This window comes from Chamaea fasciata, unplaced genomic scaffold (assembly GCF_029207755.1).
Source record: "Chamaea fasciata isolate MVZ Bird 193981 ecotype frontalis unplaced genomic scaffold, bChaFas1.0.hap1 SCAF_1, whole genome shotgun sequence".
Classification (NCBI taxonomy): Eukaryota; Metazoa; Chordata; class Aves; order Passeriformes; family Sylviidae; genus Chamaea; species Chamaea fasciata.
This window is the reverse complement of record NW_027094086.1, coordinates 90,801,880-90,817,349: the sequence shown is the minus strand read 5'-3', so window position 1 is coordinate 90,817,349 and position 15,470 is coordinate 90,801,880. Positions and strand designations below refer to the sequence as shown.

General features: G+C 36.9%; 1 protein-coding gene across 4 annotated transcripts in view; it reads right to left on the bottom strand.

Moving 5' to 3' along the window:
• The window catches only part of RANBP9 (RAN binding protein 9), a 38,707-nt gene that overhangs the window by 4,761 nt on the left and 18,476 nt on the right, over positions 1-15,470 (bottom strand). For all 4 annotated transcript variants that reach the window (XM_066189072.1, XM_066189054.1, XM_066189063.1 and 1 more), the window contains exons 3-10: positions 13,963-14,015; positions 12,091-12,258; positions 8,893-8,915; positions 6,761-6,945; positions 5,837-5,949; positions 4,409-4,517; positions 2,816-3,006; positions 1,001-1,148 (exon numbers count right to left, since the gene is read on the bottom strand). In XM_066189072.1, coding sequence (XP_066045169.1) covers positions 1,001-1,148; positions 2,816-3,006; positions 4,409-4,517; positions 5,837-5,949; positions 6,761-6,945; positions 8,893-8,915; positions 12,091-12,258; positions 13,963-14,015 — 990 coding nt within the window. The remainder of the gene's footprint in view (positions 1-1,000; positions 1,149-2,815; positions 3,007-4,408; positions 4,518-5,836; positions 5,950-6,760; positions 6,946-8,892; positions 8,916-12,090; positions 12,259-13,962; positions 14,016-15,470) is intronic.

The following is a 15,470-nucleotide window of genomic DNA, read 5'->3' as shown; positions in this document are numbered from 1 at the left end:
TAGAGAACAGCAACCTAAAACCTCTGTCAAGACCAAATAGATTCAATTTGGAAGTTTAATATCTTGCTTATAAGCAACCAAAAATACTCCGCTTCCTTTGAGGAAGGAAACCAAAAGGCCTCTCTGACTGGGCAAGAACACAGCCAAGGAACTGTCTTCCTCTGTGAAAAATCTCGAAGTTGCCTGGACACTGCCAGGCCTTTTGGCAGAGGCAACTGCTGATGCAAACAGAAATTGTGGAAAGTTAAAAAGTAAATTATTACTCTTACCTTTTTATCTCAATTATCACTATTAAACTAAAATACTTTTGGTCATCACCACCACATCATTGCATCCTATGTGGTAGTTTTGGGAATCCATTTTGGACAATGCAGCCGAGTGCTGTTGCATTTCACATCAAATTAGGTTCTGCTGCGTCCATGCAACCCCAGAGTTTAATCTGTGCCGGTTATGAATAACCACATTAACCCTGGTTAACAGATTTATTTTCATTCCCTGAACTGAATGCGTTTGCATTCATGACAGTGACTGGAGCAGGCAAACAGTCCTGGTGTATACAGTGAAAGGGAATCCACACTTCATATGCATCTCAATTGTGTTTACTTTGCAGATGCTGCCACAAATGGAGTGTATCTGGAAAACTTCATAACCTGTGTGCAACACACTTAAATCAGTCTCAGTGGCTTCAAGTAAAATCCCAAGTGCCAAAGAGCTAATTAACCTTCACTGTGCATCTTCAAAATTGACTAGAGCTATAAGCAAGGTAATTTATTTTTGTCCACTGCATTTCTTAAACCCAGCAAGAGAAAAAGGTCTGTTGAGCTTGAACTGTCAAAACAACCAGAGTTATCACAAGCTGTTGTCTCCTTACACTGTGTTTCAACTGTCGTTGGGGGGAAAAAAAATCACATCAAAGCCCACTGAAAATTCATCCCCGCCATGTAGACACATGGAGAACACAAGCCTTAATGTGATTTAGAAGTATCTAAAGTTTATTTACCTGGAATAGCTGTTAACCTGCTGTGATCTGGATACATTTATGTTGTTGAGCTCTGGTACATTCAAGCTGGTGCTCGTGTGTTTACTGTGACAGTAAGACTGATGCGCTTTATTTGATATTACTCCATTACTGCAACTACTTTCAAACCCTGCAAGAAAGTTTTAACAACTGTAGTCATAAAGTGGTACTTACAGGTAAGTTTGTAGAAAAAAAATGAAATAAGCGTAGTGTTTACTAACCAGGAACAAGTATGATAAATCTGTCACACAAACTCAAGCACCTTACCTCCATGTTTCAGGTATTTGAACCTTTATGGCTTCTAGAGTGCAGAAGTTAAGCATTATTTAACAAGTATATACACACACACAAGAAGGTTTTTTCAGTTTTACTAGTATACTGGTAAAACAGAAAGCTGCACTAATGTAGAGGAGTTTTTTAGAAAATCTTTTCCAGGCCACTGTAATCATTATGAATGGAAGCAAACATTATTAATTCCTGATCACATAATTCTTTCGATAAATGTGCAGTAGAATTCAGTGCTGAATACTTTGCATGTTGCTATACTTATATAAAACCTCTGTCCCTCACCATGTAATTATTTTAATTATTAATATTGTGCTTTGCTAAATAAAATTACACCATGCTGTGCAATTACGATGCCTAGCTAAAATCCCTTCTGACCCTTCTAAAATATAACAGGAAAACTACCATTTGAAACTAACATGTAATTGCCAGTTCCATCAAACCAAAAGCTCCCTAGTATGCTCTAAAATAGAAACAGGTCACAGAAAGGGCTTATTATAAAGAAAACAGCTGCTGCCATTTACAAAACCCCAAACATCAATTCTAATAATACATTCATCAACCCGCCTCTATTTTCAAAATTACAAAATTTACAGGTCCTTTCTACAATACATCCCAATAACCACCTGAAGAACGACCAGAAAATCTGAGTGGCTCTCCACTGACACACATGATGACACTCTCTTGACACAGAGGAAAGAAAAGAAAAGCAAAGCTGCTGTCCCTTCCAAGGGCAGCACTTACTCTGATGGCCAGGCTGCACTGGCTTTCCACTCCACCCCAGAGAGAAAAAAAAATGAAGTGCCCCCAGTCAGCTCCAGTTTGGATTTGGAAATGAAACAGAAGTGAAAGCTGATGGTCTCTGCTACCTTAAGAAGCTTAGTCTTCAAGGATGCCATGTTCAGGTACCATTTTAACATGCTCAGCTTCCTCTCAGCAGGGGTGCTTTGGAAGGCAGGAGGATCTCCCCATAAGCTTGGGGCAGCTCTGAACATTCATGGCTTCCCACTGAAGATTTCCCATTACTTAAATGCTCTAAGAATGTTTCAGCTGTGCAGACTGAAATGTGGCTGCCAGCAGCATGTCTTTTACTCAACCATACCACCCAGCTTCTGGTGTTTCCTTCTCAACCACAGCTATTCTGACTTCTCCATCAAAACCACAGGAAATGGATCATATACACCACTTACTGGATTTAAACCACCTCGCCCAAGCCATAAGTTATCATCAAAAGGACAACAGAAATTTGTCAGAACTTTCTACCTCCCAGAGGGAAGCACTTTTTAGAAACTGGTGAACCTACTTTGCAAGAAGTAAAGCCAAGAGCACATGCAAAAATTATGCGATGAAATTTATGGTTTTCCCTGTGATTGGAAATCATGTACTTCAATCATTAAAATTTTACTGTTACACACAGCATTCAGCATAAAATCTTAAGTTTAAAAAAAAAAAAAAATCCATGTGGTGTGGTATACCCACATCTATGTGGTCTATCCTCCACGTGAAACTTACCAGTGAAGTGTGTGCTGCTCCCTTTGCCTGTTGCCAAATTGTGAATATTCATTCCATGGCTGGGACTCATGCTAGGACTGCTGAATGACCGAGGGCTAACAGGGTAACTGTCTTGAGATTTTGGACTGTGGCCTCCCAAACACCGCACTTCACTGTCTGTACCATTCACCATCTCTATGAACTGGCGCACCCTAAACAAAAGGCAAGAAGTTAAGCTAATAAAACCATTTACACACTTCAAATTACCAACGATAGCAATGATTTCATTTTAGTGTTAAATATAGAACAAGTCTGACTCAACAAAATGCTGGATGTCAGTAGCCCAATCATCAATAAGCTCTGGAGCATTCCACCAAAAATACACAATTACAAATTTGTGAGGGAACAAAACAGGAATATTATCCTTGGAGGACAGCCTCTGTCACTAAGTCCTCAAAACTTAGAGATTTAAACTATATTTTCTTGTTCTGTTTTCTTTTATTGGCAGGGGCAAGGTTATTTCTTGAGAAAGATATGTCATTATGCTGTCATGTCTGTCATTCCTCTCAAAGTAAATGAGAACAGAGTTTGACTGCCTGGAACATTAAGCATTAAAGGGTAACTCTTAACATTAAACACCTGCACTAGAAAACAGTTTGAAAAGCAAACTCCCATACAAACCTTCCCTTTAGAGGCTGTTGCTCTTTGTCAATTTCATTTTAGATAAGGAGGTTTTACTATGGACTTTAAGGAAGCTCAGAACTCCAGCTTTATGCTTTAGGCTTCAGAAGCCTCAACAGAACAGGCAAAATTTAGAAAGACAGATTGAGAAAAAGATAACATTCAATTGATGCTATTGAGTGAAGTCTTTTATCAAAATGTTCGCATTTTGTGAATTCTGTGATGTCTGAAGTACTATCACGTGAATTCTGTTCAGCACTTGAGCATGACAGACTTCAAACACATTCCCAGTTACTTAACTGAACATAAAATTAAAGTGCTTTGTTCTTAGAGGAGATAACACATTTTTTCCACATTCAAACACTGCAATGTGATACAAAATTCTGGAGAACAGCACAGCTGGCAAGTAAAAATGCCAGAATGAAGGTGACTATTGTGTGCCCGGGAAGCCAAGAGAACTCTTTGGGATTACAGAATTTCCACAGTTTTAGCCAGAGGTTTCTAGTAAAGTGGCATGGAATGAAACAGCTCATTTAAACTGGTCTTTAAAGTCAGTCACCCCTTTGGAGGAACAGACTAACTTATGCCATCAGGATTCTTAACCTTCTTGAACGTGCTACTGTATCAGTTTCCATTTTAAGTTTTACTTGACAAATGGACTAAAATTCATTAAAAAAAAACTACAGAACTTAGTTCTAGAGAACAAGTCTACAGGGAGATGTGAATTATGCTGCAAACCAGGACCTCGATGACAAAACCTAGTTAAACATGTAGCAAATAAGAGGAGCATAAAAAAGTGAAATATACACATTTTCTAAAAAGCGCTGCTTAACTTTGTATAAATTTCTGTGAAAGCTTTAAATGAGTAACTGTCTTGTCTCAGAAGGTACTGTGCCATCTATAAACACACATCTGTATAATTTGAAGACTCACTTTAATGCAAATAAGAGATTAGGATTTCTTTCTAGTAAACTTGGATACAACTGTTGTGTTGTTTCAATGGCTTCTCCCATTCTTCCTGCTAAAACCAATTTCTGAATTCCTGTTCACCAAAAAACAAATAAGAGATTAGGATTTTTTTCTAGTAAACTTGGATACAGCTGTTATGTTGTTTCAATGGGTTCTCCATTCATCCTGTCAAAACCAATTTCTGAATTTCTGTTTAGCAAAACCAACATCAGTTAAATGGATTAATACACGTACATTAATGATTAAAAGACACCGCAACCATCAATCAACAAGATTTCTTTCCTTTTAGAAAAAAATAGTGTAAAGAAAGATCATGCTTCCTTAAAATGTTCAACAGGAAAATTTAAGAACTGCACTCCACCTACATGTATCTAAATGAGAACTCAGTATTTTTATTTATTGCCAGCATCCAACTGCTTTGTAGTCAGATTGTACATTTAGAGCTGGAATAAGACTGCAGCCACTCTTCTGTGATTTATTTCTCATTTTCACAACTTTATAAATAAGCACATACCAAACTACTGTCACTCAAGAACATTCAAATTGCATCCCACTCCTACAGGTTCAATTCTGACTAAGAAAAACAAAAATTTAGTCTCTTTTACCTACAACACATACTTCTAATCAAATTACAGTTGAATAAAATCTCTCACAACACTCCCTGCTTTAGTTGATGCTTCTGTGGCTGTAACTTGGCTCAAGTTGCAAACAGCCTCCCAGCTCTCTCCACCAACAGAGAAACTGATCCAAATGAAAAGTAGCCCAACAATTGTGTTGTTTTATAATGAGAGCAGTTTCCCCATGTGGTATGTCATACAGTGACCCAAATGCTGATGGTCATGGAGCAGGGATTTAAATGGAAGGGGAAGGCACTGTTCCATCAGGCTGCCAAACAGCACTGGCATGGCAAGTTAGAACTGAACTGCTGCTAGTTGTCCTTGTCCTCTTCCCCCTCACATCTGTAGGCAGGAAAACTCAAGTTTCATTTAACTTATAAAACATTCTTCAAACTCAATCCCTTTTCACAGTTCAGATAAAAAAAGAAATGTTTGTCAAGACTAAGTTTTATATTCCTGTTTGTGACTAACCACTAGCTCTCACAAACACTCCAGAGACATTACACACACTTGTTTCAGACGTATCACAACTTTCCATTCAAGAGAAAAGACAACAGATAATTTACCACATTCTGCTACATCAAACAAGTTACAAAGTATTACTGCACAGTTTTCATACCCAGCTGCTCATACATGTGTAACATTAGGTGACAGCAAAGAACTGTGCTATGGAGAAGTGCTGCAAGCAAATTCTACAACGCTGCTTAAGGGAAAGCTTTATGTAATAGCTGTTTAAGGGAGGAAAAAAGGGATGCAACATGCTTTCCAGCCTTACTTTGTCTGTTCTTAATGGAAGCTAATTCTTCTAGCACAGTCTGGTCTGTGGATCTGGCGAATGCCTCTGCTGTTGCACAGTATCCATGGTGAACTAGGTAAGATGACACCATTCTAAAAATAAACAAAAACAAAACTCAGAAATACTTATCAAATACAGTTAAGAAGCCAAGAACTCCCAAATGTAAAAACCCTTTGCTAAAATAAGCTGACTGAACTGAAAAATTCTACTGAAAAACTGAAATGCAGTGATTTCTGTACAAGTCAGACAAAAGTAATTCAGTTAAGAGTCAGTATATTCTTCAAACCACTGTATAGAAAATAACTTTTAAAAATGATAAATGCGTAACTTTATTATTATGAATTTCAGTAACAATTATTCTTCACCTAAAGGCAGGATCAGTTCAAATATTAACTGCTAATTAAATTGGGGTTTTTTTTTCTCATTATACACACTGAAGTCAAATTGCTGCACAGTAAGCTTTTGTTTTCACTGAAAAAATAAAAAATCTAAAGTCACAACCGCCATTTTTCCAAGAAACACTAATGAGACACAACTTAACCTGGCATGCCAAAGGCTGAGAATGCAAAGGGAAATTTCCAGAGCCCAGAGTATTAAAACTGCCCATTACAACCATGGCACCTTTCCTACAAACTCCCCAATTCATATCAGAATCGAATCAGAACAGAAGTCTTAAACTCATCATTATAAAGTCCAAATTATTAATGATACAGACAACTCCGCCACAAAATCTGTTCATGCTTCCTTTTACACTGTTACCAAACCTAGTAACAAAATAACTTGCACTATTTTTTAATAGTATCTATCACTTTTTGCACAAGACAATAGATGGAATGTTTTAAAGATCTCTGAAATCATGCAACTAACAATTTAAAAAAAAATTAATAATATTACAAGTCTTACTTCTGAATCATTGTTTGCCACTCTCCTTCCCGATCTCCTATTGGAAATCTGTCAATCTGTGCTTGAATTTTGGTTCTCCACTCTCGCATATAGTCTTCAATATCAAATACAAATGGGTGTTGTCCAAAATTAGCATCCACAACCTCTCCTGGTGTTTGAAGCCCTACTGTAGGGTACAAGTTTGGCTGCAAGAAATATTTTAGTTAGTTTTTGACACTTGTTCTAAAATCCCCACTGTTGTGGGTTTGGGGCTTTTTTTTCATCTCTACTAATAATCTCACTGCTTCTTGTAGTGTGCTCCAGCAGTAAAAACAGCTTCTGCCAATACAGCAGTACAACCACTGACTAATTTTATTCCCAGTGCTCATAATTTACTTTAGTTTCAAAGAAGAAAATCTTACTGATATTTGAGTCAGAAAATACACTTTTTAAACTGTGCTAAATGTTACAACTTTTGGGTTGAATTCCACAAAATATTAAGTAACAATTTTTGATGATTTTTAAAGACCTGTTTTTTTCTTTTAAAAAGAGAACAGAAATTAAACTTACAAAATGGGTCATTTTCCTTTTAGGGTGAAATACTTAAAACATTGCTGAATTTTAATGGTAAGAAGTGACAGGACAGAAAACTCAATAGCCTCAAAATCCGACTGTAGTGCCTAACAAGAACTGCAACAGTGCACTGAAGTTTTTGTGAATTCCTAGACTTGTATGTAGGAAAATACTTAACAGCATTTATTGTTGTCTCAATTTTATTTTCTGCTTAGAGACTAGGTCTCCATGTAAATTTAAAATATACCAAATATGAGAAAGGTAAAATCTGCCTGTTGGCATAAAGGCAATTTTCTTAAATGCAACGAGCATCTCAGCAATGGCAAGGCAGTTGTGTGAATGGGGCTTTGTTGCTGGGATCTCTTGTGTATGTGAGGGGGGGAGGTAGTTTAAAAATTTTTGTTAATTTTATTTAATAAATATACCTATATCATAATTACACTGCACACAATGATGGTGTGGTATAATGGGATGTTGATCTACACAACTACTATGCTTAATAAATTAAGGCTATCAGTAAAAAGTTATCAACACGCATGCCAGTAGGAACTCTGGAGCCCAGAGAACCCACTGAAATGAAAAATACTTTGGTTGCTCAAACCACGCCCAAGCCAATCTCGCCTCTATTTTCACAAATACAACATTTGCTTTTTTAAAGAAACATGCTCATACTGTTACCCAGTCTAAAATAATCAACAAACCACAAGTCTCAAATCTTTTAACGAGATGGAAAACCATTGATTCTAACAAGGGGTTCAGCTTCATACTTCAGATTACAGTGTCAGTTTTCCTGAGCTGGCACCATCGGCTAGCAAGGAGTCCTGCTAGCATCCTGAAGATCCAGAACAGTGGCAGTGGTTTCCTACACAAAACACTCAACCCTGTGGTAGGACTAAGAGGCTCCTTGGGTTACTGACTTCATTTTTCCTTAATATCTGTCCTTGCCTCTTAAGGCCACACAAAGGGAGTAGCTGGCCAGATGGACGTGCATCACACACTGCACCTTGAACAGATTAAATCAGAAATGAAGTGGATAAGAAGAAAACCAAAGTCAGTGCAGCATCATGCCTGTATCAGTTGTATTTGGAACAGATGCCAATTTTAAGAAAAGCGCAATTTAATTGACTCAAAAGCTACAAGACTTCAGATATGTGCAGCTTTAAAAAAAAATCAATACATTTGATTCTATGAAGCAAAAACTGTGAAAATCAGGCATCAAGAATGAGTTACAGTGATAATATCTCAAGCAGCCATCCACCATGTTGGTGTTTAATACAGATCTGACTCTGTATGTAAGGTTTGAATGTGCCAAAGTATGTAATAACTATCGGCATGTATTATTTTCTGCTAAAAAAAAAAAACTGAAAAGGAAAAACTCTTTTAAGGATCAGTGTAAAACCAAAACACTTTCTCCTTCAATTAAAAAATGACCACTGAAGTCATGATGAGAATTATCTAACATTAAACTGGCTACAAAGATTATCATTGTAATTCAAACAAGCAAAAGGTAAACGCTAGTCTGATCTGAAATATCTGTTTATGACACAAAGGAAAGCTGTTTGAAAATGCATTTATCTTACCGGTAAATCTGTGAAAGCGATGCCTGTAATGAAGAGAAAATTAAGATTAATTTCCATGTGGCTGGACTCTAGCCTCATTTTCTTAAATGTATCATTATCTATTCAGAAATCTCACCGAAACCATCTCAGAAATAAGTTAAGTATGGCAAAATCCACAATGCTTAGGCACAATTCATGTTTTTAAATAATAAATAGCAGCATTTGGCAAAATGTAATAATAATTCAAAAATACTTAAACTGCCTTTAATTTTTTTTAAAATAGGTCATAAGATTTAGCAAATCATACAGACATGCAGATTAGAAAGTCTGAAAGTTCTGGCTACATACTAAATTTAGAGAAGAAAGGTAAGGATACCTGAATATACTTTTTCACTTGCATGTCACTGCTGCAACATCAAGATTTAATGGTGTGTTTTCTTGTTTGCTGTTACTTTTCTTCATAAATACTCACTCACAATCTTTACACAAGCAGCATGTATCTATAATACTTCAAACCAGCCTGCAAATGTTTCACTGTAATCCACAGTGGCATGCTTTGGTTTTCAAACAGAACAGCTTAATATCTTGTTACATAATTACAAGCATCCATCTACCCGTAAAACCAAGGGAGTGATTTTGCTGTCTCAGGATTAGAGAAAAATATGACCTCTATACACTTCAGGCAGTTTCAGGGGGTGGGAAGCTTTCAGTTAAAAAAAAAGTATCAGTCATCTCCTTCTGACAGCCAAATAATAACAGTATTTCAGAATTTCCTTTATTGTTGCAAATATTTTTTTTAAATGCAGAATTATTCAAATCCACTTATCCCTTCAAACTTCAATTTGTTTTGTACCACCATCTTTTCAAATTTAAGATGAAAACAAAGCTTTTAACCTTTTGTCCTAAATTCCATCCCTATTTTCAATCTCTATTCTTCACCAGGATTTCAAACCTCAAGAGCATCTGGATTCCTTACCGACACCTTTTGAGACAGAAGGATGACATACTGAGTGAATCTGTTTCCTTTGTTTCCTCCCATCATATCTCAAAGCTATCATTTTATTTATTCCCTGCTCTTACCCTAACTTTTTCAAAGCTATACCACCTTTTCTATTCAGCAAATTGACATGCAACTTGCTCTTTTCCAAAATGGAGGCTGTAGGCATGACAAATAAAGGATGACTAAGTGATAAGTAGGTGCTGATGCTTTTGGGGGGGGTGGGGGGGTGTTTGGTTTGGGGACTAAGTGATATGTAGGTGCTGGCGCTTTTGCGGGGGGTGGGGGGGTGTTTGGTTTGGGCTTTTTTTCAACCCAGGATTTCACACTTGCATGAGAATTGCTTAGCCCTTTCTGCAGCATCAGATCCCAGGCTGAGCCAGAGACTTTCTATATTCTAGACCATATATGTGGGCCCAGAGAAGAAACATAAATGTCCTCCAAGTCATGAATGTACAGGAATTCTGGACATCCAGTAGCTGCAACAACTCAAGTGAGACAGACAAAATTTCTGATTTCTTTCTCCATTCAACACAGAATCAATTTTCTTCTGTCAGAAGCTAAAGCTAGCAAAGCTCATGACAGCAGAACAGCTGTCAGGTTTCCTTCTGAAATCCATAAAGCGTTTGTCAGACTCAGTCTATGACAGATGACATTTTATTAGCCTCCCCTCACCTATGCCATTCTGGTCTCCTCTAAAAATAGATTTTAATCTTTTGCATTGTTGTTTCAGTTGGCCTAATCCAGCCTGCTTTAAGTTTTCCACTGAAAAGGAGGGATTTGCTCTTCCTAGCTGATTCAACCTTTCATGTGACTGTAAGAGTAGTGAGAACACTCCTGTCTCTTTAGTTGATCAAATGATCCAACTTCCCCGCAGGTACATTGTGAATGTTTCAAAAAGGGAATAAGGCCAGATTGCTTTCCTCAGCTTTAACCCAGTTAAAGATTAGGCCAAAACCAAGCCCATTATCTTCCACTTGGACCTATCCTGGAGCAGGATATCAAAAGAAAACAACTACAAAGTGCATGGTTCAAGTGTCCCACTGCCCTAGGTCTCAAGTATACAGTCTCATTCAATTTAGAAGGAACATTAAATTATGACAGAATAGAATCAAAGAAGTGATTACATGGAATTGACCTCAGGAGACTCCTAAGCCCTGCTGTGAGCAGAGGCAGGAAAACTCCCAAGTCAGATGTGTTTGCCCAAGGCCTGAGCAAACAAACTGTCAGGCTCGTTCAGGGAAGCTAGGAAAAGAATTTAAACCACATCCTTCCCCCTTTTTCCAAACTTTGTGTTTGCCAGTGTAAGAAAACACAACAGCAACTTCAAGAACACCTATCTCAGTAATTTCTTACTTCATTTCATGCTATCCTCTCCTTTCCTTATCGCATTTCTACCCATCACACAGACCTTATTCTTCTTTGAGCCTTCAAAGTTCCTGCTCCCCTCAGCACAATTTCAAGATCTCTTCCCAAACCCCTACTCCTTCCTTAATGCAGGAAGTAATTTTTTTCTTCTTTCTTTACAGTCTGGATCTTTGCTCATTAAATTACATTAAGTAATAAAATAATCTGAAATAGATATTCCATAAAAATTTTTTTTAACTCCACCCAGTCCTGACATCTTCAAATTCAAAAACTGTCTTGCAGTGTTGCATAATACTACAATTTACTGTATGAGTTTAATGGACTTAATTTTAGCTCGACTTTTATAATTTATGGCATTAGCTCAACTGTGAATGACTCCAGACTGGGAATCCAAAAGACACTGTTCTCCAACCTATGTTCAAAATAACATGGATCCAGTGTAAGGTTTTAGTGAAGGCTGGGTGTTCCCCCTACAGCAGCAAGGAATTTTAGCTATATCCATTCTCCTTATCTTCAGTTCTCTTAATCATCTATTACTTCATGACCATCAAGCACTATTTGTGGATTTAGTAATGGAGTTCATGAATGCAGATCCTGTGGAATGAGATGCTAAAGGACGAATCCTCCCAAATTCCCAAGGAATATTAGTGCAAACGGCATAGAAGAAATTTGTTTTTCCCAGTTCTTTAATTACTTCATGGACTACCAAACTATCAAAAGAACTATTCAAACCCGTTGCACCTGATGTGAAGAGGGCTTTGAATTCACAACAGGCTTAAAGATGTAAGTCTTAAAGGCATGTCATGTCACAGCAGGCTTAAAGACATGTCATGAAAGGCAGCATTTCTCCATACCCAGGCTGTGCCCATTCTTGGTGTAGAAGCAGGTGTTATTGATAAGGTTGACACAACAACCAATGACATCGCCCGTAGTAAACGTTGGACCGTAAGGTTGTCCCGTTCCAGAGGAACAGAATGAATGTCCATCGTCTCCATGGTAACCATATGAATGTTTATCCCAACCTAGAAAACAAAAGCATTTGCAATTTATTCATTTTCTTTATTATTAAATAAATTAAAGACTGTGCTAAGTTGGTATATATATATATAAGCCAGGTTAATACAGTTAATTACTATGTTCAGCCTTCTGCTTTCTAATATTTCTTATCTAGGAAAGCTGTGTAATCTTTAAAATGACAACTTCTTTTATCAAAACAGCTGAATAAGTAATTGCATTTGTAGTATGTAACAGGTAATGCAAATTCAGATAACACATTTTTCTCTTTACACAGACAATATTACCAACACCAAAAATACAATCAGCTACAATGCTGAAATTCATAAAGCTATATACAGATCTGACATGTCCCAGTAAAGCAGTGAAGATTCTCCTGTTCTCCATTTCATTTTGCAAAACTACCATATGTCATAATCAGATTCTTCCTGGCTAAAAACCAAACAGGCATCTCTGGGGAAACATATTTCTAGTCCTGATTATTCTCAATAACTATTCAGCAGCAAGCAGCTTCTGCATAATAACGGAATCTCCAGACTAAAGTGTAACTAGCTATGCTGCCCCTGAAAATAAAAAGAAATATTAAATAAAAAGAAAAAAATTAGCAATACAGGTGAAAATCACAGCCAAGAGCAAATCATTATATATGCAAATATGGTGCTGATTTTGCAGGTGAAGAAGCTGCAGAATCTTTAAGAAGCTTTGTACTGTTACACTACTCAATGAAATTCACAGCAAGTAATTTTGGTCTGTGCTCTTTTATAAATACCTATCTACACTCTCTGCAATTCAATACCGAACCTCTTCTGTCAAGCTGCTGCCTAGCAGGTTAATTTGGAAGTATTTTCCACACTTAGACCCTTAATCTTTATCATCAGTAGCTTCAGCTAGGTACCATATTAAGCATCTCTCAGTAAATTAAAGACAACCCCAAATTATTGCAGTTACATTGATTAGTAGTATCTTTGATAATTATAGCATTGTAAATCATACTCAAACTTAATGCCACCCACTAATAATTCATCAGCCTTGGACAGGCTCACAGTGTACTGGGGACTTGCAGTCGTCATATGAATTGGTAAGAACATTTGGGTAAGAAAGTTAAAACTCAAAAGTGAGAAAATGCAGATAGTCAAAGGTCAATTCAACATGGTTTTATATTTTGGTAATTTCAAAGAAGTCATTTCCTTGGTTTTGGGTGGATATTTTTTACACATTTAAAGATCTGTTAAAAACCCAATCTTATATGTATGCACACTCAAAACTTTCTTAAGTACTATTCAGACATACTAGAGACAATTGCTAACTAGGCTACACACTCTTACTATGAAGGCTGGAAAGGTAAAGCCACAGAAAGTGACAGGAGAGTTCCCTCCATGTTTAACAGAAAGTTTTTATCACAGTAGTTCATTTTTATTGCTAGAAATCCAGAGCAGAGAGCATGGAAATCTACAGCTTCATTTTTATCAGGACACATGATGAAAATTTCAAAATGTATTTGTTTGCTAAAAAGTATCTGCATAATGTTATAAATAACAATTAGAGCTGACAAAAGTAGTACAGGAGCAAATGGACAGTAAAAGTTAAACTTTTCAGCTGCAAGTGTTACATAACTCCAGTAACAGATACAACACAGAGGTGTCATGCTACACTCTATTGCTTACCAAAGGTGAAGCATATTTAAAAAATCAATGTAAGTAACTGAAACATACCTGGTAGTCTGTTCATGTTCACACCCTGTGCCGAAAGCCCAATTCCCATGTAACTAAAAATGAAAAAACAAAAGAAATGCATCTGTCTCTTACAAAAATACATACGTATGTGGAACATTGCCAAGAAACACTATGCTAACTACTCATCTACCAATTGAGCGACTGAGAGGTCATTTAATAATGGCATAAGAACAAGGGATTCCCAGCATATCTGCTTAATACGGACAGATTCTGTCTTCACAGGAGGGAAGGACAACTTCATTCTCTTTTCGGCATCCTGGGTTGTTGATGGAGAATAATGGGATTAGCTAAAATGTTTAAAGCATGAACAAAGAAAGCCAAAGGTCACAGCTTATTTTGAAAGTTGGGGCACAGCCATACACATACCAATTTCATCATCTTCAGCATACCTAATGATATTTTGCAGACAAACTGGAAGGAGTAATTTTATAAAATACATGCAACACTGCATTACTTTAACTGCAAAAGGAATCCTTGCAGAGCACTTATGAAAACATCACACTGAAACATTAAAGGCCTAGACTGTAGAGCAGAATGTTAACTTGAAAAATTTACAGCAATGGCACTTAGCTGTTTGCAATCTGATGGCAAACTAAAGAGGGGAAAAATATTTGTACTATACTAACCAGTAATCTGAAATAAAGTCCAAAAGCCAGCTTTACAAGAAGGTGGTTTTAATGAAGTCAGCATCCAGTGCAATTGTTAACAATTTAATAGCAAATACTAGAAAGCTGAAATGAAGAATTTCCTCACCTCTAAATAACACCATTAGAAGTTTTAAAATCAATTTTGCTTGTTGCTTAAGCAAAATTAATGCCATTACCAAGACAACAGGAATACAAAAAGCTAGGCTTTCACCACTGTCCCTTGCCCAAAATAAAGCAACCCCCTCCTACAACTAAAGCAAGCATCCAAAAATCACCTAAACCTACATTACCTAGATATCATATAATTCGAAGTATTTTGACACTAGGTCACATCAGTTAACAAGAATTGGCTATGAAATAATAAACTGTATGAAAACAAAATATTCACCTGTGGCAATCTGAAAACAGATTCGGTCAACAAACATGACCTTTGTATTCCCATCTCATAAGATGAAATTTTAAAGCAACTATTCCACTTGGAAGTGCAGGTCAATCTGCTATTTAAAATGCTTTTGGAAGTGCAGGTCAATCTGCTATTTAAAATGCTTTTGGAAGTGCAGGTCAATCCGCTATTTAAAATGCTTTTGACACAGAATGAAACAGAGCAGGACATCTCTGAAGTGATATGCTTAATTGTGTACAGGAGTTTCTGCTTTTTCTATGGATCACTTCCAACAGTTATCTTACCTGATTCTATGTTTGACACTTACAAAGCCCTCCTCTGATAATTTGTTGTATAATAATACCATCTTCCTCTCGCTCAAACGTGCCAGCATGAAATGGAACCTCAGAACCATATATAGCAGGTATTACATTTAAAAATACTGAAGAGCTGAAGCA